The 24,624-nt window shown below is 44.5% G+C and overlaps 1 protein-coding gene and 1 pseudogene across 1 annotated transcript; both read left to right on the top strand.

The window, feature by feature from the left end:
* The first annotated feature begins 3,388 nt into the window (after nt 1-3,388).
* Nucleotides 3,389-12,301, top strand: LOC100911936 (uncharacterized). Its single transcript, XM_087591744.1, has 4 exons — nt 3,389-3,565; nt 8,342-9,381; nt 9,749-10,142; nt 12,008-12,301. The coding sequence occupies exons 2-3, from the start codon at nt 8,408-8,410 to the stop codon at nt 9,780-9,782; spliced, it is 1,008 nt and encodes a 335-aa protein (XP_087447870.1). The 5' UTR covers nt 3,389-3,565; nt 8,342-8,407; the 3' UTR covers nt 9,783-10,142; nt 12,008-12,301.
* A 10,521-nt stretch (nt 12,302-22,822) lies between these two features.
* On the top strand, nt 22,823-24,130 carry LOC148000252 (elongation factor 1-gamma pseudogene; annotated as a pseudogene).
* The last annotated feature ends 494 nt before the right edge of the window (nt 24,131-24,624 follow it).

Below are 24,624 nucleotides of genomic sequence, written 5' to 3'. Positions count from 1 at the left end.
ATTATAATTTATATGATAGCCTATAAGTGATATTAAAAAACTAAACACATACAGACACATAAATTTGAACCGTTAAAGTAAAGCTAGATTTTTCAAAACCTATCAAAAGCCAGCCAGAGTGTCACATACATTTAATCCAAGCACTTGGGAGGAAGAAGCAGGCAGATCTCTGTGATTTCAAAGCCAGCCTGGTCTGTACACAAGTTCAAGACAGCCAGAGGTGTGTAAAGAGACCTGTCTCAAAATGAACCAGATCAAACAAAAACATCAAAAATCTCATAGCTTTTATTTGGATTTTTCTCATTGGCAGTTCTAAGCTGTTTATCTGATTTTTTTCTTAAGTGGTTAGGAATACCTTGTCAAGAGCTGGAGAGAAGGTTCAGTGGTTAAGAGCTCTGACTGCTCTTAACCAGAGGCCCTGAGTTCAATTACAGCCATCTGTAATGAGATCTGGTGCCCTCTCCTGGTGGGTCTGAAGACAGCTAGAGTGTACTTATATATAGTAAATATATAATTTTTTTTTTGAAAAAGGAAGACCTTGTCAATTTTATACATTGAAAAGTATGACTCCATATGAATAAGGCTGAAGAGTTTTGACTTTCAAAGACAGAGAGACTTACACGAAGCAGGAAGGTTCCCAAACCTGGGCCACACCTTCTGGTGGCAATGTACACAAAAGCACCTGGGAGAGGGAAACTTGGCGTTTGCCCTGCTTGGCCTCACTCTACGGGCAAGCATCGTCCAGTTGCTGAGACATTCCTCCATCCGTATTAGAACAACTTCTTCTGGATTCCAATGTATCCTCCACACAGGCTGCACCAGATCGGACTGCTAAGACGTCCAGTTCAACAGACTGAAGAACTCGTAGATTCTCAACCTTTCCGGTGTGAAAGAGCCATTCGGGACTACAGTGTGTAGAGCAGCAGAGTAGATGTCCTTGTAATGATACCTCCACTCTCAGTCCTGTGAGAACCCTCACTAACACACTCCTCAGTGAAGCCCCAGTTGGTCCCTTGTATATTAAGAATATCTCAGTCCTATGAGAACCCTCACTAATACACTCCTCAGTGAAGCCCCAGTTGGTCCCTTGTATATTAAGAATATCTCTGAAGGGCCAGAGAGATGGCTCAGTGATTCAGAGGACTTGGTGTTCTTCCAGAGACCCTGGGCTCAATTCCCCGCAAGCCCTCACATGGTGGCTCACAGCCATCTATAACTCAGGTTCCAGAGGATCCAAAACCTTCTTCTGGTCTCTGAGAATACTGCGCACAGACTTACTTACAAGCAGGCAAAACACCAACTCATAAAAAATTAATAGTAATAGTAATTTCTCTAAACTTAATCTGTAGCAATCAGTCTAAGAAGGATTTTTAAATATTTATTGATGTTTATATGCATGCTATGTGTCTGCTTGTATACCACATGCCCATAGATGTTCTTGGAAGCCAGAAGAGGGTGTCATATCCCCTGGAAGTGGAGCTACAAGTGATTGGAAACAGCATGATATGTGCACTGTGAACATGGGTCCTCTGTCTACAAAAATATCAAGTGGTCTTAGCCACTGAGTTATCTCTCAAGATCCCCACTAAGGATTTTTAAGAAATGCTTAGCCTTTTAATTAGCATACAACATTTTATGTTAATATTTTCTCCTTTACAACCTGCTATGTAAGAAAATATTTATCAAAAATCTATGTATATCACATTAAAAGTGATAATAGCTTAATGAAACTTTTATGATTCCAAAACAATTTCATTTTATATAAACAAAGGTTTTTAATATTTTATAAAACAACAGACCTCAAAAATAACATTTAAATAGGATTTTTTTAAAACAGATTTATTTATTTTTAAGTACATGTGTACATATGTACGTATGTATGTATTATGTATGCATGATTGCATGATGTATGCATGTATTTGCCTGATGACTTCAGAGACCAGAAGGAGGCATGGGGTCCCCTAAATGTAAAGTTTCAGATGGCTGTCACACGGGTACTGTATGAAATCCAGGTCCTCTGCAAGAGCAGCAAGTATTCTTAACCATTGAACCATCCTTCCAGACTCCCATCCTATTCAATTTTTAAAAGCTTAGAATGGGTCTGGAAAGTTGGCTCAGTTTCAATACCCATCATCATGGTGCCTTACAAACACTCTATAGTCCCTGGGGGATCTGATGCCTTCTTCTGACCTCTGAAGACACCAGGCACACCGGTGGTGCACATACAATACATACATTCAGGCAAAGGCTGCATTGTGTGTGTGTGTGTGTGTGTGTGTGTGTGTGTGTGTGTGTGTGTGTGAAAGAGAGGGAGAGAGAAAGAGAGGGAGGGAGGGAAGGACAGAAGGAGGGAAGGAGAGAGATTCATCTTTCTCTAAGTTTGGTTAAAGAACCCTGACTAATACACACACATTTTCTCAAGAAACTGGCCTAGAATGAGACCCCCTAATCATCCCCAAAACAGATTCCCATGTTACTAAGAGAAAGCAACCCTCCTCCCATGATACATCTCTTCACAGCTTGATCTTATCACCATCTCTAACAACACAATGCACCAATTCTTGTTGGATGACCAATCTCGGACATGTTGTTAGAGAGCAAGGAGGCATTGATGAATCTCCCCCCCCCATGTCCACAGCAAGAAGACACTTTTGACTATCGGCTCCTGGACTGACAAGTTTGCTTAATAACAACCACTGAGTCTGAACTCTAGAGCTTCTGATGGGACAAGTGATCATCACAGGAAACTGATAAAGCTGCTTCCTCTCAGGTCACAGATGTGCGTTACACACCTTGGGAATCGGTCTCCGTGTCAGTAAGGGGCTTCAGTCTTTTAAACCAGAAGAGGTTTAAAGCCAAAGTGTTTGGATACCCTCAGTGGTCAGATGGTAAGAATCGCAAAAACCAAATGAAGTTACAGAATCTTAGAGCCTTCGTCCTGAGGGTGGTGACGCAGCCTAGGGTCAGTTTCGAGCTGGTCAGTGCCAGTGTCTATAACCCAGAGAAGCTTCCTGTTTCTTCACTAGTGTTGTTCCCGCTGCACATTAATAAGTGGAAAATATCTTTGGTATGACCTGAACGTGACCTGACCCTCATTTAGAAGCGGGGAGCCCTTGGATGGTAGCCCAGCTTGAAGAAAGGGACTCATAAGTGACCTGGGAGATTGTCAACGCAATAAAAACTGTTGCCTCACACCTGGCTGCCAGCTCCACCAGATGAGCCCACTACCATGCCGTACTGACTCTCTAGATGCCTGAGACAAAATGACCTCTCTGTCCCTTAAGTTGACCCTTGGCACTGATTTGAGAGGAGCTGGGAGAAAAGAACACCAAAAAAAAAATGAGGGTGGGTTTTGGCTAGTTGTGATTGGTCCGTGGCTCCTGACCTCACAAGGAGCCATTGTGAGATAGGGTATTAGTCCACCTATAGAAGATTCTGCTGGGCCTTGATCTTCTATTTACACTGCAGTTACACTCTTGGTTGGTTGCAGAGCGCTTGGTCTCAAGATGTTGGTCCTGAGAGTTTATTTTTTATTTCCTACTTTAGAACTACTAACCTGAAGATAGTAAGTTTGCTGCCTGGATGTTGACTTAATGTTCATTGATTTAGATTTAGTTTGTGCATATGCTTCAGTTTGTTTTTATTATCAACCATTTTCCATTAATATTTATGTATGTGTGTGTATGTATATATGTATGTATGTGTATGTATGTATCCATTTACTTTTTTTTTTCTTTTTCTCTGAGGGCATCTCTCTAGGCCTCAGAATTTTTTTTAAAGGTGTATTTTATTTATGAGTACACTGTTACTCATACCAGACACACCAGAAGGGGGCATCAGATCCCATTACAGATGGTTGTGAGCCACCACGTGGCTGCTGGGAATTGAACTCAGGACCTCTGGAAGAGCAGTCAGTGCTCTTAACCACTGAGCCATCTCTCCAGCCCTCCATTTACTTTTAAATGTTGTAGAATGGCTAATTTTGTTACCTTAAACCTTTGGTTAGTCTATATTAGCTGTAAAAACTAAGGAATTTGACTTTACCATGAGTTTAGATCCTATCCATCTGCTTTGTTATTTCCCTCAACCTTCCCCTGTGGTTAAAAAGAATCCCCCTATCATGTTAAGAGTCTTCTCCTGACACCATGCCACTCATGAGGCAACTGAGGAATCTGGAGGGACAGCTCATTTCCTCATGGCATCACACTGTCAAAGAGCCACCATTCTTCAATGCCCATAAACATAAGTGTAAGGAAGAAGGACGGCGAACCATGAGGGTAGAGGTCCGTAGTAGAGCCATTACACAATTTGAGGGTCTGAGTGAAAAGGGCCTTGAAGAAACTAGTTGATAACCAATAAGCAAGAATCTCTCCCTGAGGTCGGCCCAAAGCTCACTGGGTCCGTTCTTGTTACTGCAGCTAACTAAAGCCCACATGTCCTCCTCAAGGTCTGAGTGTGAGAGGTTTCACACCCGATTCACCTCACTGAATTCTGTCCCCAGTTGGGTGGGCTATTTAGGAAGTTGGCAAATCCCATAGTAGCGGTACCCAGCAGGAGAAATTGAATCATTAGAAGCTATGGGACATGTCAGAAGCCCGGAAGCAACTACTTCAAACCCATCTTCCTGAGACTCCAGCCATGGTTTCCCTGTGCTCAGAGAGCCTGAAGCACAGTAAAATCTGTGTACCCTATGTTTTTGCTTCTCGGGGATTTTTGTCACAGCAATGAGAAAAGTAATTCTGTGCTTGGAGACAGAACGTGAAGACGTGCTTTATTATTTAATCATTTTTGGTTGTAAAAAGCTGTGATTGGTCCATTGTGTTTAACCTCACAGAAGTCATTGTGAAGAGTTGCAGACTCCGCCCACATAAGGCACTACTCGCTGCTTGGTTGGCTACAGAGTCGCTGGTTCACAGAAGGCTTGGATATTATTGACCTCCTGAAAACAGATTCTGTTGATGTGCTTGGACCCCCAAACAGCGAGTTTGTGGGTTTTGATTTTTTTAAAAAAAAATTCTTCACCTGACAGCAAGAGGATTTATTGTACACGAGTTACATTTGGCCACAAGTGAGAATAGAGCTAGTCCAGAATGCGAAAGGTCCAGGGCAGAGGGCCAGCGGGACTGTTTTGGTTATAAGAAAGGCAGTCATTTTCCCAGGTGATCTGGGCAAGGTGACATTCCGGGTCTACTGAGACTTATTACCGACAGCAGCATACAGTCCAACAACTTGTTCCGGTGTCCCGGCCTTCAGCATCCCTTACTTCTGCTCCTGCAGGCTTCGCGGGTGCACAAGCTGCTTTACTTGGATCTCTGCCTCATCTTTCTTTTGCTGGCTTCAGCCTATGCATTCTCTTCTTCCGCCACTTCGATCTCATGGCGCAGGATGTTCAAGGAAGATGGCGCTAAGACCGAGAGCAACATTTACTATTCTTAAGCATAATCCCTTGACATTTTAAAATTTAATCTGTCTGGTTTGAACAGCTTTATTAGTACGGACAAGTTGTAAAAGAAAAATAAGCTTTGTCCTCACCAAGAGCACTTCCATTGCATCTACCTGTGCAGTTCTCTCCTGCAAGCTCTGATCAGCTTGAATGCTGGTCTGTCCTGGTAACCGTCTTCCGCACTTGCTGTCTTTCACTCTAACACTCCGCAAAAAGACCAAAATCATGCCACGTGTATAGCGAAGTGCAGCCCGTTTCATTACAGCGTTGCGGTGTCAGGGAGGGCTGTCATCTTTAGATGACCATGTATACGAGCTTAAGATAAAGGATTGAAAACCACAAGTGTAGCGATGTCTGTAGGAGGCAGATTTATTAAGAAAGTGTTAGGCTCCTAACAGAAGGCCATTGGTGTAAACGTTGCAGTGTAAGTGAGCCCTACTCAGAGAGGTATCCTGGCCATCAGGAGCGAAGGAATACCACAAAGTCACACCACACAAAGACCTCACATAAGAGATTGGACAGGGAAAACCAGAAGCAGGAGGGAACAGAGCAGAAGGCATTCTTAAGGGGTGGGGCAGAGCCTTCCAAGTTTGCCTGGGATTGGCGAGCTCATGTGACCTGGTTTTGAAAGCTCGGGATTGGTGGGCTTTCTTTGCCCTTTATCCTACAATTGGATCAGAAACATAGATTCATTCTATAACTAATATCCTTTGTCATACCCAGATCAGCACAGAGTTCCAGAGTCAGTCGTCCTTGGACTTACTGTTGTTAAAATCAAAATGTCCTCCTCAAGGTTAGATATGAATGGGCTCACACCTTCTCATGTGTCTGAATGCTTGGTCTCTCGTCGGGGATGCTGTCTGGGGAAGTCATAAAACCCCAGGACCATGGAAAGCAGCAGGAGAAATTGGGTGACTAGATGCAGTAAGGGCCTGCCAAAAGCACATAACCAACTGCTTCAGATCCGTCTTTCCAAGTCACTGGTTTCTCCAACTGCCATCCCTCCCTGTCTCTGAGAGTCTGGAAGGAGAGAATACCTTTCATCCTTTCAACTACAATTTGTGTGTGTGTGTGTGTGTGTGTGTGTGTGTGTGTGTGTGTGTGTGTGTGTGTGTGTTTATTTTTTCTCCATCTTTATTAAATTGGGTATTTCTTATTTACATTTCAACTGTTATTCCCTTTTCCCGTTTCCAGGTCAACATCCCCCTAACCCCCCTCCCCTTCTATCTGGGTGTTCCCCTCCCCATCCTCCCCCCATTACTGTGCTCCCTCCAACAATCCTGTTCACTGGGATTTGTTCACAGCCATGACAAAAGTTACACAGTCCCTTCCTGTGAAGTCACCAATAAATAAATAAATAAATAAATAAATAAATAAATAAATAAATAAACACCCTTTGAGAAGTGATTAAAATTTTTTATTGAAGATTTTTCATGGAAGTACACAGTGAACGGAGATCGTTTTCATGAGCCCCGTTGCATTGCAGCTGCTTTTGGCCTGTGCCAGAAAGTTCTCATTTCAATTAGGGTTCTACTTACCGATCCACAGCTCTAGTTAGACTAACCATTACCTCTAGAACTGGCACGTTACAGACAGCAATCCCTGTATCTATTTCTACTTCAGAAAATGCAAAATGTCGTTCTTGTGGCTGAGCCTGGGTGACCCTTCATGAATGTTGCCAATGAGTTTCCATATGGAAACTGTGAACATAGTCCTGCTGAACTGTGGACCTCGCTGTGAACATGAAGCATCAACTTGGTCATGTAGAACTTTGTGTGCGATAACAAGGAATCTCATAATTGCAGTATACATGGTTATTCATTAAGGACATTGGCTTGTACTCTGTCTGTCTTTGTGTCTGTGTCTCTGTGTCTGTGTCTCTGTCTCTCTCCCAGAGTGTGTGTGTTGTTGTTGTTGCTGTTGCTGCTGCTGCTTCTGCTGCTGCTGCTCTTGCTATGGTTTTCACACCAGGGTAATACTGGCTTTATAGACCAAGTTTGGAATGAGCTTTTCTTGTCTCTTTGGAGAAGCAGCTTGAAGATCATCAGTCTCCACTCTAAGGCCAGTAGGTAAGACCCATAATGCAATCTGTTGGTCCCGGACCATCCTTAATGACAGATTGCATCACCCTTTCCATCTTGTGACTATAATGATCACTGTACGTGCATTTTAATGTCCAGAGATGATCATCACACCCAGGGTGTAGCAACTAGAAGGAAGCAGGTGGTACTCATCTTTAATAACATCTCGCCAAGGTTGATGTCTTATGATTCAAGCAATCTTTTTCTTTCAGAATCATCAACTCTCTAAAGTATGAGTTTGCATCACCCCAAACCCTAGGATTCCCACGGATTCCTCTCATCCTTTAATCTCACACATCAATAATTTGTATTTTCTCTGTGGGTGATACAGGTCAAGGGCTAGTCAGATTTGTTCATCCTTTCAAATTATCAGATCTTTTGTGCCTTTGCTCTTTGTTTCAACCTCTATGTGTCCTCATATTTCAACTCTGATCTTTCTTATACTTTCTCATAACTAGTTAGGGGCTTGAGTGGGCTTAGGGGGAAAAAAAACATCTGACCCAAGATGCATCATTAGGATGTTTGAGGTAGCTATGATTTTCTTTTTCTTTTTTAAAAAGATTTATTTATTTATTATGCACACTGAGCTGTCTTCAGACACCAGAAGAGGATGTCAGATCTCATTACAGATGGTTGTGAGCCACCATGTGGTTGGTGGCTGTTGGGATTTGAACTCAGGACCTCTGGAAGGACAGTCGGTGCTCTTAACTACTGAGCCACCTCTCCAGCCCCAGCTATGATTTTCATGATATAGAAATGTAAGCTATAAACTTGTCTCCTCCACCTTATTTTGGTTTCATTTTTCTTTCCTTTTTAGAGCGTCTCGTGGTGATCCCATTCCCCACCTGTTACAGTGGTGGACTTGGAGAAGGAAATCCCATGCATGGATTTCTGCAATGCAAATTTACCACCAGCATCCAGACAAACTGGTTCCAGGCTGTCCATATCTACCATTGTGGATTCTATGTGTTGTTTAGGCCAAAAGGCCGAAGAAACCCTGGGACTCATAGGAGCAAATAGGCTTCATGATGTCCTGACAAAAAATAATATGTTCAACAGGAAAAAAATTGTTGGGAACATCCTTGGAGAAATAAGGCATGTTCCAAAGATTTGTTCTGCCAAGAGTCCTGCAGGTCCTGACAACCTCGCTTCTGCCCTTTGGAGGAGAGAGAGTGATCCTGCCTTGTCCATGTCCGTGGCATCTGACACCCACAAATGGCAAGGGGAGAGCTCCTCTAGGTGCTTCTCTCCAGATTTAGACGAGATGCTGAAGATCAGCTGGCTGTGGAAGTCTGCCCAACAGTGCTATGCTGAGGAGGACTACAACAGCCACAAAAATTCTGAGGAGGCAGAGAGCACTGTCTCACTGAGTGGCTCCTCTGAGGATGACCTGTCCTACCTGGAGGATATCATTCCCGACTCTAACTCGGACTCACAGCAGGCTGGTGTGGAGGTAGGGACCAAGAAGACCAACAGTACCATCGGGATCAGGTACACATCCCTAAGTGCTGTATTATTCCTTGAAGACACAAACTGCAAACAGATCCCAGAACTTCAAGATGATACCAAGGTTACCAACTGCATCGGTGTATCCAGTGACGTGAGTGAAACTGACCTACAGTTCAGTGAGAGAATACGTGATACTACATACTCCGTGATCTCTGCCCAGAGTAGGAACGCTAACTATGAAGATGACAATGGCATAACCCTAGAGGAGTCACCATCTTTATCTAGCAAGGACCAGTTCTGGGAGCTGCCCAAAGACCCCATAAAGAAGCAAAGAAGGCAGATTAGTCAGTTCTTTTACAGTTTATTCTGTTGCCTCCCCACCCCGAAGAAAAGAGAGACAACCTCCAGGTAAGACACTGTCTTATTGCCATAAGACATGGAAAATGGAGTAGCAAGGAAACCTAGTAGCAAGGCCACCAAGGCCCTTTGCCACAGATATGTTGGCTGTACCCATTTATAGGATGTGGCCCTAAGATTGCTGTGATCCTAGAAGACTCTTTCCCACTGTGCCCCTTTACGTGGATTCAGTGTCTGCCCGAAGCAGACAGCAGTGGATGCAACCAGGGGCAGTTGGGGAGGGAGGAGGAGGGACTAATGTAATGAGAAGTACATTAGGAAGGAAGAAACTGGGTGGAGAACTACATAGAGCAGAGTCGCTGAGGTTAAATCCTGCCAAAGTCACTAACAGAGCCCTTTGCTTGTGTCTCCTTTCAAGGGCTGAAGATCTTGCCTGGGTCTGTGATTCTTAAGCCCTGGATTTCCGTTCAGCCTGGTATGGTCCACCAGCTACAGGAGGGAGCCAGGCCAGAACAGGATAGAGCTTTGTACCACAAGACCTGTTGTTACCTGTCAGACACCTACAGCCTGGGCACGAGCTCTCTACCCTCCTCTCCCTGCAGTGTAGACTATTGGCTGCCTACTTCTTAACTTACCGTGCCCCAGCACTGAGGCTGGACAGAGCAGTCGATCACTTGTTATGAAGAGACAGCTGTCCAGATGCAGCAAACCTCGTGAGAGAATTTTGTGTTTCCCATGATAGCTCATCACCTAATTTTGATCCTTATCAATGACCAGATGCAATGAACTGCATGTACTCGGTAGCCCATGAGGTAAGGAGGCACAAGAAGAGGTCTGGGGACGAGGAGGGGAGGGGCACGTGGGACATGTCAAAAGGGAAGAAAAGCAGTTGGAGGGTGAGGAAGGAAAGAGCATGAAGTGGGGAAGGAGGAGGACCTACCCATAGGAAGTTCCAGCTCTGGTCGGGCAGCTGAGAAGAACAGACAGGCATGTTGGGTGGGGTTACAGACCTAAGCCTCCATGAAAACATTAGGAGAAGAGGACTCTTGCATACACCGTTATCCACTAAGAAGCGGGGTTTTTTTGTTTGTTTGTTTGTTTTGTTTTTGAGTAGTTGCTCATGTAGAGGAGCCATATTTGGGTTCCTGCACCCACACTGATGATCATAATCATCCCACAAGGTCAGAACCGGCTGGATCATGAATCTATGTCTCAGAAAAATAGAAAATAGCACACACACCCCACAATTCCCACTGAGAGAAAACAGAAAACATCGCCCCTGGTCTGCCATATGTGACAACAGATGTCTGACCCTCATCTATCCCATGCCATGGCCTCCATGGTAACTTGCTCAAGCAGGTGGACTATTTAGCGTTAGTGTCTTCCAGCCCTTACCTATCAAAGACACACTATAGCAATGCAAGCATGAGCCAGGACCAGTTCAGAGCACCCTGCTGTTTATAGAGTGGCCTGTCAATTAGCTTCCTGGGTTGGGAAAGTTTTCTAAGCAAGCATTGGATGATGTTCATGGCTCTGCTCATGAGGTGTTGAAAGTTGTAAAAATGTCACATTCAGCATGACTCCTACATCATGATCTATTTCCTCTAATATGTGAAGTAGCATGGGGGAAGGGGAAGGCAGAGAACCTGAACCATATGTCTACCCATCTCTCCTTAAGGCAGAGGGCTACCTAGCCAGGGGCAATGTGAGAGAAATAGCCTGACAGACAGGATTACAGAGTCCATTATGGACAACATCCAATAAGCAAGGTGACTTCCTTTCAACAACTCTAATGCACCAAGTCTCATCTGCTTTGGGGTCTTAACTCAGCAAAGCACAGGATCACTTCTGTGGCCCTTTAAGTTCACAACTGCACACTTCTGCCCTTACCACAAGTCAAGGTACTGCTTTCTTGGCTCACCTACCTGATTCCCAAGACTGCCCACCATGCCAGGAAACTTGTTCCAACTTAGTCTGCAGGCTGCCATGAGTCCTAAAAACTTTGTAAGACAGGGAAAATATTCAACCACAAGCTTTTCATGCTTCACAGACACAACTGTGTAACAGGGGATTGACTGCACAGAGATATGTGAACCATTTGCCCTGTGGACTACAATAGGCTTGTGAGAGATACCAGGAGATGAGAGTCTAGCCATAAACTGCTCTTCTGGTGCCGGGATGAAAGCTCGTTACACCAGGTGCTTGCTCTGCAAGCATAAGGACATAAGCGAAGGTCCAGCAACCACCTAAAAGCCTTGAAGGGCAGTGTGAGCATTCAATCCCATCTCTGTGGAGATGGAAGGGAACAGCCCCATTTGATCCCTGTGCAGATGGTCTAGCCTAATTTACAACCTCCAGCGTTAAGGAGAGTGTCTCTAAAAACAAGGTTAATAGGACACTTGAGACTCCCCTCCTACTCATACTTGAGCAAAAATGGGCAAGTGCTCAAGAACACAATGAACCCATGCACATGTACCTAGACACACATAAAAGACAGGAGGCACAAAAAGAGGAAATAGAGAAAACCATTAAGAGTTCTTCTTTTGTAATTGATTATTCTTAGGTGTGGCATCTATTTCTCAATCTGCAATATTTGTGTGTGTGTGTGTGTCCAAAAAGCTTTCAAGAGAAAGACTTCTACATTCACATGGTTTGGATTTAATTTTTGTTTCATCAGATATGTCTCTTCAAAAGTAAGCATGTGGCTTGAATCTGCAAAGACGACCGGGGAAACTACCCTCAGCTGCATTTGTGGGACCGCCATAGAACATCATCTCTCAGCTCCATGGGGGAGCCTGCCCCACAATGACCCGGTACTGTGGATCCTGTGGATTGGTTTCTTTCGTGATGTTGTCACATCAAGACTATGAACCTGGAGCAGTGTTATGCTCTCCGTAGTTGAAACAAGATTCCTCAGGCCTCACATGGAAAGTCCTTCATTTTTATTAAACGCTCACATCATTTTCTTTTATACTGGCCTATCTCTTCTCCTTGAAAGAAAACTATGATATCCAGTCCCAGGTGAATAAAAACATTGTGGCACATCTTCTCAGTCAAGAACACCTAACCCTGTGTTCTATACACCATGGCATTTACTTCCCAGAACTCATCCACCCCCAAAGTTTTGGCAATGACAATAGGTGCTTCCCTTTGTCGGGACACCTATATCTTATTGGTGGCTGGTTCTAAAGCCCAAATATTGTCAGGTCTGCAGCACAGTTGTCACCATAGTTTTTGGCTACTCTTTTGGGTATTTATATCAACCACCCTTCTCCACCCCAATCCCTTCAACCCCCTCCCAACACTAGGTAGGTAAGAAAGTAGGTTAGAGGAGAAAGAGCCCATCAGCCTCCTTAGATTTGCTTGCTGGTTAGCAATGTCATTAAGTTCCTTGGGGCAATTCCAATCTTCATTGTCAGGACATCTCCAAGTAGTGTAGCAAACCAGCAAACACCAACAGCAACACAGCAAACAGAACATCAGCAATTCAGCAAAGAGCAGTCCAGCAACCCAAGCAAACAGCTGCAGCAGGGGCAGCGGGCAGGGGCGGCGGGCAGGGGTGGCGGCAACAACAGCAGCAACAACCACACACTCTCTAGGTGCTCTGGCATTTTCATATCCTCTCCAGAGTCCCCAAGGATTCCAGATGTAAATGCTGTTCAGGTGGCAGAATCACGCCTCTGCCAGAGCACGAGACAAATCACAGTCAGCTGCTGTGGACAATAAGAAACAGCCCCACATCCCATGCATGGGACTGAAACAAAAAGCATGTTCTCGTAACTGAGTCTCTCTCTTTTTTTTAAATTTATTTAATACTTAATAATAATTCCTTGGTTTCTGGGCAAACATCCCCCTCCCCCCTCCCCTTCCTTATGGGTGTTCCCCTCCCAACCCTCCCCCCATTGCCGCCCTCCCCCCATAGTCTAGTTCACTGGGGGTTCAGTCTTAGCAGGACCCAGGGCTTCCCCTTCCACTGGTGATCTTACTAGGATATTCATTGCTACCTATGAGGTCAGAGTCCAGGGTCAGTCCATGGATAGTCTTTAGGTAGTGGCTTAGTCCCTGGAAGCTCTGGTTGCTTGGCATTGTTGTACATATGGAGTCTCGAGCCCCTTCAAGCTCTTCCAGTTCTTTCTCTGATTCCTTCAACGGAGGTCCTATTCTCAGTTCAGTGGTTTGCTGCTGGCATTCGCCTCTGTATTTGCTGTATTCTGGCTGTGTCTCTCAGGAGCGATCTACATCCGGCTCCTGTCGGTCTGCACTTCTTTGCTTCATCCATCTTGTCTAATTGGGTGGCTGTATATGTATGGGCCACCTGTGGGGCAGGCTCTGAATGGGTGTTCCTTCAGTCTCTGTTTTAATCTTTGCCTCTCTCTTCCCTGCCAAGGGTATTCTTGTTCCCCTTTTAGAGAAGGAGTGAAGCATTCACATTTTGATCATCCGTCTTGAGTTTCATTTGTTCTAGGCATCTACGGTAATTCAAGCATTTGGGCTAATAGCCACTTATCAGTGAGTGCATACCATGTATGTCTTTCTGTGATTGGGTTAGCTCACTCAGGATGCTATTTTCCAGTTCCAACCATTTGCCTACGAATTTCATAAAGCCGTTGTTTTTGATAGCTGAGTAATATTCCATTGTGTAGATGTACCACATTTTCTGTATCCATTCCTCTGTTGAAGGGCATCTGGGTTCTTTCCAGCTTCTGGCTATTATAAATAAGGCTGCGATGAACATAGTGGAGCACGTGTCTTTTTTATATGTTGGGGCATCTTTTGGGTATATGCCCAAGAGAGGTATAGCTGGATCCTCAGGCAGTTCAATGTCCAATTTTCTGAGGAACCTCCAGACTGATTTCCAGAATGGTTGTACCATAACTGAGTCTTTTTAAGAAACCAAAATTCTCACCACATAGAGGCACAAGGATACTCAATTCTTCGCTGTTGGTGAGCCTATGTCCAATCAGGTAGCCACTTAGAAACCCAGTCAATTCGTGTTGAAGCATCCGAATCCAATTCCCTGCCACAGAGCGATTTTTCCTGAGGCCCCAGGAAAGTAGGGTGGCTAGCCAAGGCCACTAGTGCAGAGGCCCGTTTAGAGCAGCCTCTGCCCCCAAAGCCCAGGGCTGTCAGTTTTGATCTGTTTACTTTCTCTCTCTGGGCCCAGGGACTGCTGTTCCCTTTTGCAATTTCACAAAAGCATTTGTGTTTGTGTTTTTTTTTTTTCTTTCTTCCTTTTGGCTTTCAAAACATTGTTTCAGTTTTTTCACTCAGGAGACCAGGCCATCCTCAAACTCAGAAATCTACCTGCCTCTGCCTTCTGAGTGTGGGGATTTAAGACCTGGTGAGAGAGAGACCTGGTGTCAGGTAATGGTAGAAGGGACCTCTTTGGACTTGGGGTTATTGTGGCTGCTCTCAACTCAGCAGACAGGCACACAGAGAACAGGAATCAGAATCTGGAGGAACAGCATCACCAGGTAAGAACTGTCAATGGACACCAGGGTTACCTGCCATTCCCAAAGCTCAGAGAGAAAGGACAGAGCCCTCTCAGAACCTCAGAAGACACAAATCTCTGGGAAGAATGAGCAGGTCAGGGGCTCTGCTGACCCCACCTGGCTGATCCTCTAGCATTTTGGTGAAAGTTCTGACCAACAGGCAGGAAACTCCTTAGTAGTGTTCTTCCCGGGTGGTCATCCTTTGGTCACAGCCAAAGCCAAACTGATGCAGATGGACATTTAACCTCTGCCCTGGGATTGGACATGGTCTTCTGAAGAGTCCCGCATTCTGAGGTCTGCTTGTGAGAGTGACAGAGATTACAATCATGGTACACACTGAGATTAAGAAATTGGAACTACCTAGCCTCACAGAGACGATGTACCACGGTAGGGGATACCCAGAAAGACCCCCACCTGCTTAGGAGAGAAGAGGAGGGTAGAGGGAAGGATTATGGGAGGAGGGTGACTGAGAGAGGGGTAGTTATCAAGATGTAACATGAATAAGTAAAATAACAAAAAATTAAATAAAATTCAAAACAATCTACCCTTACAAAGATTTTAAGATTTGGAACAGTAGTTTTTTTTAAATTACATTATTAATAAAAAAAATAAACTAGGGTTGGTTGATATTGTTGTTCCTTTTATGGAGTTGCAAACCCCCTCAGCTACTTCACTCCTTTCTCTAACTTCTCCACTGGGGACCCCATTCTCAGTTCACTGGTTGGCTGCGAGCATCCTCCTCTGTATTTGTCAGGCTCTGGCAGAGTCTCTCAGGAGACAGCTATATCAGGCTCCTGTCAGCATGTAACTCTTGGCATTAGCAATATTGTCTGGGTTTGGTGGCTGTATATGGGCTGAATCCCCAGGAGGGGCAGGCTCTGGATGGCCTTTCCTTCAGTCTCTGCTCCACACATTGTCTCCATATCTCCTCCCATGAGTACTTTGTTCCCCCCTTCTAAGAAGGACTGACGTAGCCACACTTTGGTCTTCCTTCTTCTTGAGCTTCATGTGGCTTGTGAATTGTATCTTGAGTATTCCAGGCTTTTAGACTAATATCTGCTTATCTGTGAGTGCACACCATGCATGTTGTTCTGTGATTGGGTTACCTCACTCAGGGCATTTTCTAGTTCCATCTACTTGTCTAAGAATCTCATGAAGTCATTGATTTTAATAGCTGAATAGTACTCCATTGAGTAAATGTACCACATTTTCTGTATCCATTCCTCTGTTGAAGGACATCTGGGTTCTTTCCAGCGTCTGGCTATTATAAATAAGGCTGCTATGAAAGTACAGCTCCCAGGGACTAAACCACCATCCCAAGAGTACACAGAGATGGGCCTATGGCTCAATCCGCATATATAGCAAAATAAGACACAGAATAAGTTTATCTTCTAAGACATCTTTGCAACTACAGTTCCATTAGGAAACTAAGCTCCAAAAAAGAAAAAAAAACAGCTTGCATCTGTTGCTTTGTGGGAAAAAAAAAAGAACCAGGGGGTTGTGTTGTGGTGATCCCTCTATTGCTAATCTATTTGTCAAAAATCAGTGAGGACCTACATTCTTGTCCCCAGTACCCACATCACCCACATACAATGTCAGGGCCAGCAACACACAGTGGTAATCCCTACTCTTGCGAGGCTCAAAAAGGAGTGTAGGTGAACTGGTGAGCTCAGAATCGGGAAAGTCCCAAAATTCAAGATGAGAGACCAAAGAGCAGACAATCCAGGGGTTGACTGTGGATTCTTGAACAATGACATACAAAGATGAATAATAGATAAGTAAACTCTCTCTCTCTCTCTCTCTCTCTCTCTCTGTGTGTGTGTGTGTGTGTGTGTGTGTGTGTGTGTGTGTGTGAGAGAGAGAGAGAGAGAGAGAGAGAGAGAGAGAGAGAGAGAGTAGAGAATGTTATTTTGTTCCCCTCTGTGGGGTCCTGTGCTATTCACCATGCTTTGATTGATTTTCATCTTGGTTCCACGGGAGATGTAGTTTTGACTTTTCCACTTTCATTTAGAAATAAGCTTACACAAGTTGTAGCACACACACCTCTCTATGACTTTATAGGACAGCCGTGAGCATTTTTCCGTGTGCGTGTTTTGTGCACATGCGTCTATACCTAGAAACACCAACAGTAGTTCAAGGTGCAGAAGCAGACAGCTGGATCCAAGACCAGCATGCATTTTATTCTTCAATATTTTTTCATTCCTTGAGATTATCCTACCACTGTATCATCTTTCCATCCCACTTCCTCCACTCAAATCCCCGCTCTTTGTTGGTCCCTTTCAGATTCATAGCCTCTTTTTCACTAATTGCTATTAATATATATATATATATATACATATATATATATATACATATTACATGTATGTCCCCCAAATTCATGGGCACAATCTGCTCCACCTGCACATTGTTTCTTGTGTGTATACTTCAGGCCAATCCACTGGGTTAGATAACCAATGGATGCACATGGAAGATTCATTATATGATATCTGTCTTTTAAAAACCTCAGAGTGAAATTGCAGAATGATCCATTCTAACCCTGGAGGTGTTCTCACTGCCTCTTGAAAGAACAGAGGATCCCTGGCATGTTTCCACCCTGGTTTCTGGTCTGGCTGTCCTATGTGTTGTGTAGAGAGTTCTCGCACGTTTTTACCTGGACTTCCCTATGTTTGCCACCCCACAGATGCAGTGCTCCAAACACATGGCTGCAAACCTAAGTAGAGGAAGGAATAGGAATGATTCCTAAGCAAGAAGCTAGAACTATGGGGTTTTTTTAGTGTTGACAACAGGATATTGCTATGTTGTCCAGTTTGGTCTCAAATTCCTGAGGGGTCCACCCACCACTCTCCATCCATTCATTCATTCACACACACACACATACACACACACACACACACACACACACACACACACACACATCTGATTATCTCTCAGCCCAGACGTACAAACATTCACGCATCCACTTGTCTTTTCATTGGTCTATTCATGTATCCATTTATCCTTCCATGTATCCATGAATCCATTTGTCTAGGATTTCTGTTGCTTTGACAAAACACCATGACCAAAAAGCAAGTTGGGGAGGAAAGGGTATATTTACCCCTGTTCATCATTGAAAGAAGTCAAGTTGGGGGGTTGGGGATTTAGCTCAGTGGTAGAGCACTTGCCTAGCAAGCACAAGGCCCTGGGTTCAGTCCCCAGCTCCAAAAAAAAAAAAAAGAAGAAGAAGAAGTCAAGTCGGGAACTCAAGCAGGGAAGGATTTTGGACATGGGTGCTGATTCAGAGGCCATGGAGGGGTGCTGCTTACTGGCTTGCTTCCCCTGGCTTTCTCAGTCTGCTTTCTCATAGAACCCAGGACCACCAGCCATGGGATGGCACCACCCACAACAGCCTGGGCCTTTTCCTACCAATCACTAGGAAAATGCCTTCTAGGTGGATCAGTTTGCTCATGAACTAATTAATTTGTAAAGCAATTTCGCCTCCATCCCCCCCCCAGTCATATCCCCCACACACATCTCTCCTCCCCAACCATCCACTCCTCCTCCCTTTCTCTTCAGAATATGGGGGGGGGGCGTGGATCTCAACCAGTCCTGGCAGTAAGACGAGGTGCATCCTCTCCTATCGAGGCTAGACAAGGCAGCGCAGTAGGAAAACAGGATCCCAAAAGCAGGCAACAGAGTCAGAGACAGCCCCTGCTGCCACTATTAGGAGTCCCACATGAAGTCCTGCTACACACCTGTTCCATGTGTGCAGAGGGCCTGGCCAGTCTTATGCAAGCCTCTGGTCGGCATTTTGGGCTCTGGGACCCCTCTGGGCCCAGGTTAGTTGATTCTGTAGGTGTCTTGTAGTGTCCTTGACCCCTCTGGCTGCTACCATCCTTCCTCTCCCTCCTCTGAAGAATTCCCCAAGTTCTACCTAATGTTTAGCTGTGGCTCTCTGCATCTGTTTCCATCAGCTGGGTATACAGCTAGATCTTTTCTGGAGGTGTTTTCCCAATTGCGGTTTCTTCCTTTCAGATAACTCTAGCTTGTGACCTTTTGGCATAAGACTAGCCAGCAGACCATTCACCCCACTTGTCTGTCTGTATATCCACCCATGCATCCGTCTGTACATCCATGCACGTAGGCATCCATCCTTCTGTCCATCAGTCTATCTATTCATACATACATACATTTGTCCATATTTCTATATTTGCTATTATCCATCTGTCTGTCCACCCACTTATCCATGCATCCATCTATCTTTCACTTTACACCCTAGTCAGTCAGATGTGCTGTCCTTAGACAGGTCATCCCCTGGTCTGTGATCTGGATCTCCCTTATTGCTTCATGCTTTCAGAAATTCTGTATGTGGCTCTACTAATCCAATGGTTACAGGTGGATAGGGTCCCTGAAGCCTCAACTGTTCTCTCTCTCTCTCTCTCTCTCTCTCTCTCTCTCTCTCTCTCTCTCTGTGTGTGTGTGTGTGTGTGTGTGTCTCTCTCTGTCTCTCTCTGTCTCTCTCTGTCTCTGTCTCTATCTCTGTCTCTCTCTCTCTCTCTCTCTCTCTCTCTCTCTGTGTGTGTGTGTGTCCATCTGTCTACCATTGCCCCTACAAATATCAAAATGCCATGCTCTATAATTATGCTGTTACCTCTCCAGTGGAGTACACCAGGAGACTGCGGTGAGCTAGTTCCCCAAAGATCTTGTACCCACTGCTTTCAAAATCAAATATGTAGAGAAAAAACAAAGCTGGGATCCAAGAGATGCTACTTTCTGCTACCAGGTCCTGGACCAACATGCAAGCCCCAAGAGTTCAGTTTGTAGAGAAAATTCATCATCCTAGCACTTCTCCTTATTCAGATCCCCCGCCCCACTTACCTAGAAGTGGTAAGAGAAACCTAGAAGGAGGGGTTCTCATACTGTCAAAATGCCAGCCACAAAGATAGCCCAGATAACATATAAACTCAGCAGAAATGGCAAAGACAGGCATTGAGTTACACCCCACACCTCATAAGTGTTCCAAGACATTTCTGAGTTGAACCAAGGAGATAAGGTTGGGTGTGAGGTAGGTGAATGGAGCCACAGCCCGTCCTGTGCCTCTCAAGGAACAGCCAACTGCTGCCTTCTTTTCATGAGAAAACGATAATGTGTTTAGTCATTCTGAACCCTTCCTGATGAGAGGATGAAGCAAGTCACCCTTCATTATTCCTGACAACACTATTTCATGGTCAAAATGTTGAGAAATTAGTGTAAGAAAGGAAGACACTATTGTTCTGCCTCTGTCTCAAAAATGATTTAGACTAAGCTATCCTAATGATAGCCACAAAAGGACCACACCTCAGAAGGTAAGTAGGGCAAAATGGGGCTTGAATCTCTGGTCTCAGTTTTTTGTTTGTTTGATCTTGGGTCTCTATTTTTTCTTGTGTATATTGCCCCTGCCTCTGAAGGCCTTGCAACAAGTGTCAGAGGCAAGCCCTCAGCACACAGTAGCTGGTTTTATCATTATTGCTGTTGTTTGTCTATTTGCTTGCTGTTTGGTTTGGTTTTTCAAGACAGGGTCTCTCTTTATACCTCTGGCTCTCCTGGAGTTCACTGTGTAGACCAGGTTGGCCTTGAGCTCACAGAGATTTGCCTGCTGTCTCTGCTGCCCAAGTTCTGGAATTAAAGCTGTGCACCACCACACTGGCTAATGCTGACTGTTATTAAATCACTGCTTTGAACTGCTCTATATTTCTATTTTTTAAGTGTGTGTGTGTGTGTGTGTGTCCTCACATTTGCACGTCTCTGAGTGTGATGTGAGAATTGGGGAGCACATGTATTCCATACTGCGCATGTGAAGGTCAGAGAGAACATTGGGTACAGGGAATCATCTTACACACTGCTTTAAGAAAGGAATCTCTTGTTTGCTACTGTGAACACCCAGCTAGCTGGAGTGCTGGGATTATGGACATGCTCTGTCCTTCCTGGCTTTTACATGGCTTCTAGGGAGCTGAACCCAGGTTCTCATACTTGCACACTTTACCCATTGAATCATCTCAACAGTGCTATTCTGCTTTCTTAATAAAGTAAATCACATACATATTACATACATAGTGCTGTTGGCAGGCCTCAAATGGTTATTTTACTTTGTGAATTTTATTTCCTATGAGATAAGTTTGGTTCCTGATCTCAGAGTCAAAAAAACTAGTCAACAATTGTTATGCCTATGAAGACACATTATAGGCATTACTAATACATTATTGTTATTTATATGTAAGAGTCTCTTACATATGTTTCTGTCACTATTTTTTCTTTTTCAAATTAATTTAAAAAGTAACGGGCTTTCATAGGAAGTTTTCCTACATGCTTCATTTTGGTTGGATTTCCCCCTCCTCCCTCATTTTACTTTGTGAGGTGTCACTGCAGAGGCTAGACACGCCTCAAACTCATGGACTAGTCTGTAGACAGTGAACATAACACTGCAGTCCAGCCAGGCAAGATATGCCATCGTCACGATAGTGCCAAGTCTGTTCTGCTATGAGTCAACCAAGTGGTCTCTGGTTTTGATGCCCACTTTATATGAAGGAACTGGTGTTTGGCATTGCAAACCTATCGAAAACTATATGTCCAGTGGAGAAGTTCTTACTCTTACTTTGTTAAATAGATATGATGCACACATCCAATTGCCTTCTAAATAATTATGTTTATGTCCATAGATTATTATTATTAATATGTGCTCTAATTGGAAGCTCCATTTTCAGTGGACAGTATTAACTGCAGAGATTCAACTGAGCACAGTGATGGGAATAAGTGACGTTGAACACTCAGCTCTGAATGAGACAACCATGTGACCCTCTTCAAAGATAGGAGGCATCACAGAGGAGGGAGCAGAAAGAATGTAAGAACCCCTCCCCCAATCGGTGAAGAGTGTTCAAAATGCTGTCATGAAGCCCCACCCATCCCTGAGGATTGATAAACAATTAATGGTTGCTGAGGGAGGAAGAGATATTTCTTTTCAATGGAAAAAGTGTCCATGCTCCCTGAAAACAACCCTAATGGAACCTCTTGGGTCACAAAACATAAAAGTCAGGGAAGTAGAATGGGTAGAGGGAAGAGATCAGCAGGGTTGGGAGTGGCCAACAGTAATAAAGGGTGAGTATGATCAAAATACCTTATGTGCATATATATATAAAAAATATAAAAAATGAACCCCATAATTACGCCTAGTTGATATATGCTAATAAAACATTTAAAATATCAAGATGGGGTTGTAGAGATGGCTCATCAGTTAAGATCATCAACTACTCTTTTGGATCAACGATCAATGCTCACACAGCCTTATCATAACCTCTAACTCTAGTTCTAGGGCAGCCAACACCTCCTTCAGGCTTCCAAGGGCTCTGAATATGTATAGTGTGCAGATCTACATCCAGACACACAAAATAAACACAAAAAATTTAAAAGATATTTTAAAGATCTTAGCATACAGATGTGTTCAAGCAGAGTTCCACAGGAATAAAGACCTGCTCACAAGTTTAGAGTTTTAATCTGACCAAGTCAAACCAACAAGGATAGAATCATTCCCTTTTCTAGAGCTGGTCAAATCATGGACATGTAATATTCCTCCATGCAATATTTAGGCTAGATAAAAACTAAATCGTATTTATTGTTCATGTGCAGTCCATGTCTGTGGAGAGTGTACATGGTGTCACACAAGGAGGGTGTGGTCAGGAAAAGCAAGCTTAGCCTCAGCTACATAGTGAGTTTGAAGCCAGTCTTGTCTCAAAAGAGAGTTCAATGAAACAAAGCAAAAGCTAACAAGGAGCTTCCCTTATTTGCTTGCTGACTCTGGCACCACACGTGCTTAGATAGGAATGGTTAGATCTAAAAATATAACTGTTGACACGAAACAATAGCTTAGATGTTTAGTGAAACGATAAATGTTTGGTGTGAGAACGGGACGGAGGTTTATTTATAAATAAATCATGCCGAGGGACTATGGGAAGAGTAAAATTACAGAAAATACTTAATAATTAACTTGAGCCCTTTTCTCTGCGGAATCACCATGGTGGCTGGGACCCTGCACACAAACCCTGAAAACTGGAGGGCCTTCAAGGCCCTCATCGCTGCTCAGTTCAGCGGGGCTCAGGTCCGCATGCTCTCCGCACCACCCCACTTCCACTTTGGCCAAACCAACCGCACCCCCGAATTTCTCAGAAAACTTCCTGCCGGCAAGGTTGAGGGCAATAACAGACTCTGTGTATTTGAGAGCAATGCCATCGCTTATTGCTTAAGCAACGAGGAGTTGCAGGGAAGTACGCCAGAGGCAGCAGCTCAGGTGGTGCAGTGGGTGAGCTTTGCTGAGAGTGACATTGTCCCTCCAGCTAGCACCTGGGTGATCCCCACTAGACATTATGCACCACAACAAGTAGGCCACTGAAAATGCCGAAGAGGAGGTGAAGCAAATCTTGGGGCTGCTGGACACTCATCTGAAGACACGGACTTTTCTGGTTGGTGAGAGAGTGACACTGACTGGCATCACAGTTGTCTGTACCCTGTTGTGGCTCTATAAACAGGTCTTAGAGCTTTCTTTTCGCCAGGCCTTCCCCAATATCAACCAATGGTTCCTTACCTGCATTAACCAGCCTCAGTTCAGGGCCATCTTGGGGGAGGTGAAGCTGTGTAAAAAGATGGCTCAGTTTGATGCTAAGAAGTTTGCAGAGAGACAGCCAGAAAAAGATACCCCAAGGAAAGAAAAGGGCTCATGAGAAGAGAAGCAGAAGCCCCAGACTGAGCGGAAAGAGGAAAAAGAGGCAGCGGCCCCAGCTCCTGAGAAAGAGATGGATGAGTGTGAATAGGCATTGACTGCTGAGCCCAAGGCCAAGGACCCTTTCGCTCACCTGCCCAAGAGTACCGTTGTGTTGGATGAGTTTAAACGAACGTACTCCAATGAGGACGCCCTCCCTGTGGCGCTGCCATATTTTTGGGAGCACTTTGATAAGGATGGCTGGTCCCTGTGGTATGTCGAGTACCGCTTCTCTGAAGAGCTCACCCAGACCTTCATGAGTTGTAACCGCATCACTGGAATGTTCCAGCGATTGGACAAACTGAGAAAGAATGCTTGTGCTAGTGTTATCCTGTTTGGAACCAACGACAGCAGCTCCATTTCTGGGGTTTGGGTCTTCCGAGGCCAAGATCTTGCCTTTCCGCAGAGTCCAGATTGGCAGGTGGACATGGCGGAAACTGGATTCTGGTAGCGAGGAGACCCAGACCCTCGTTCGAGAGTACTCTTCCTGGGAGGGAGCCTTCAGCACGTGGGCAAAGCCATCAACCAAGGCAAGATCTTCAAGTGAACTTGTCTTGCTAGTCGCCTAGCTGCCTGCACCTACCCTTCAAGGGAGATGGGGGTCATTAAAGGAAATGTACATTGAAAAAAGAATAATGATTAACTTGAACCTAGAACAGCAACACATGCCAGCAGTCCTAGCACTCAGGAAGAAAAATCCAAGGTCCAACCAGACTACATAGTGCATCCGAGGCCAAGGTGACAAAATGCTGAGGCACCGTATCAAACATAGAATTTAAATAAACAGACCTGGCTGCTCTTTCAAATTACCTGGCTCCATTTCTAGCACCCACACACTAGATGACAACTGTGTAGAAGTCCAGTTCTAGGGGCTCCACCTCTGTGGGTACTGAGCAGTGTACATGCATATGCAGGCAAAACATCCATAAACATAAAATAAAGATAAATAAGTCTTAAAATGAAACAAACAGGCACCAAAAAAAAATCACATAAAAGAGGGGTGGGGATAGAGCTCCAATGTTAGAGTGCTTGGATTCCTGG

Source organism: Rattus norvegicus, chromosome 17 (assembly GCF_021556685.1).
Source record: "Rattus norvegicus strain SHRSP/BbbUtx chromosome 17, alternate assembly SHRSP_T2T, whole genome shotgun sequence".
Taxonomy (NCBI): Eukaryota; Metazoa; Chordata; class Mammalia; order Rodentia; family Muridae; genus Rattus; species Rattus norvegicus.
Note: the sequence above shows the minus strand (reverse complement) of the source record. Positions and strands in the feature narration are given on the sequence as shown.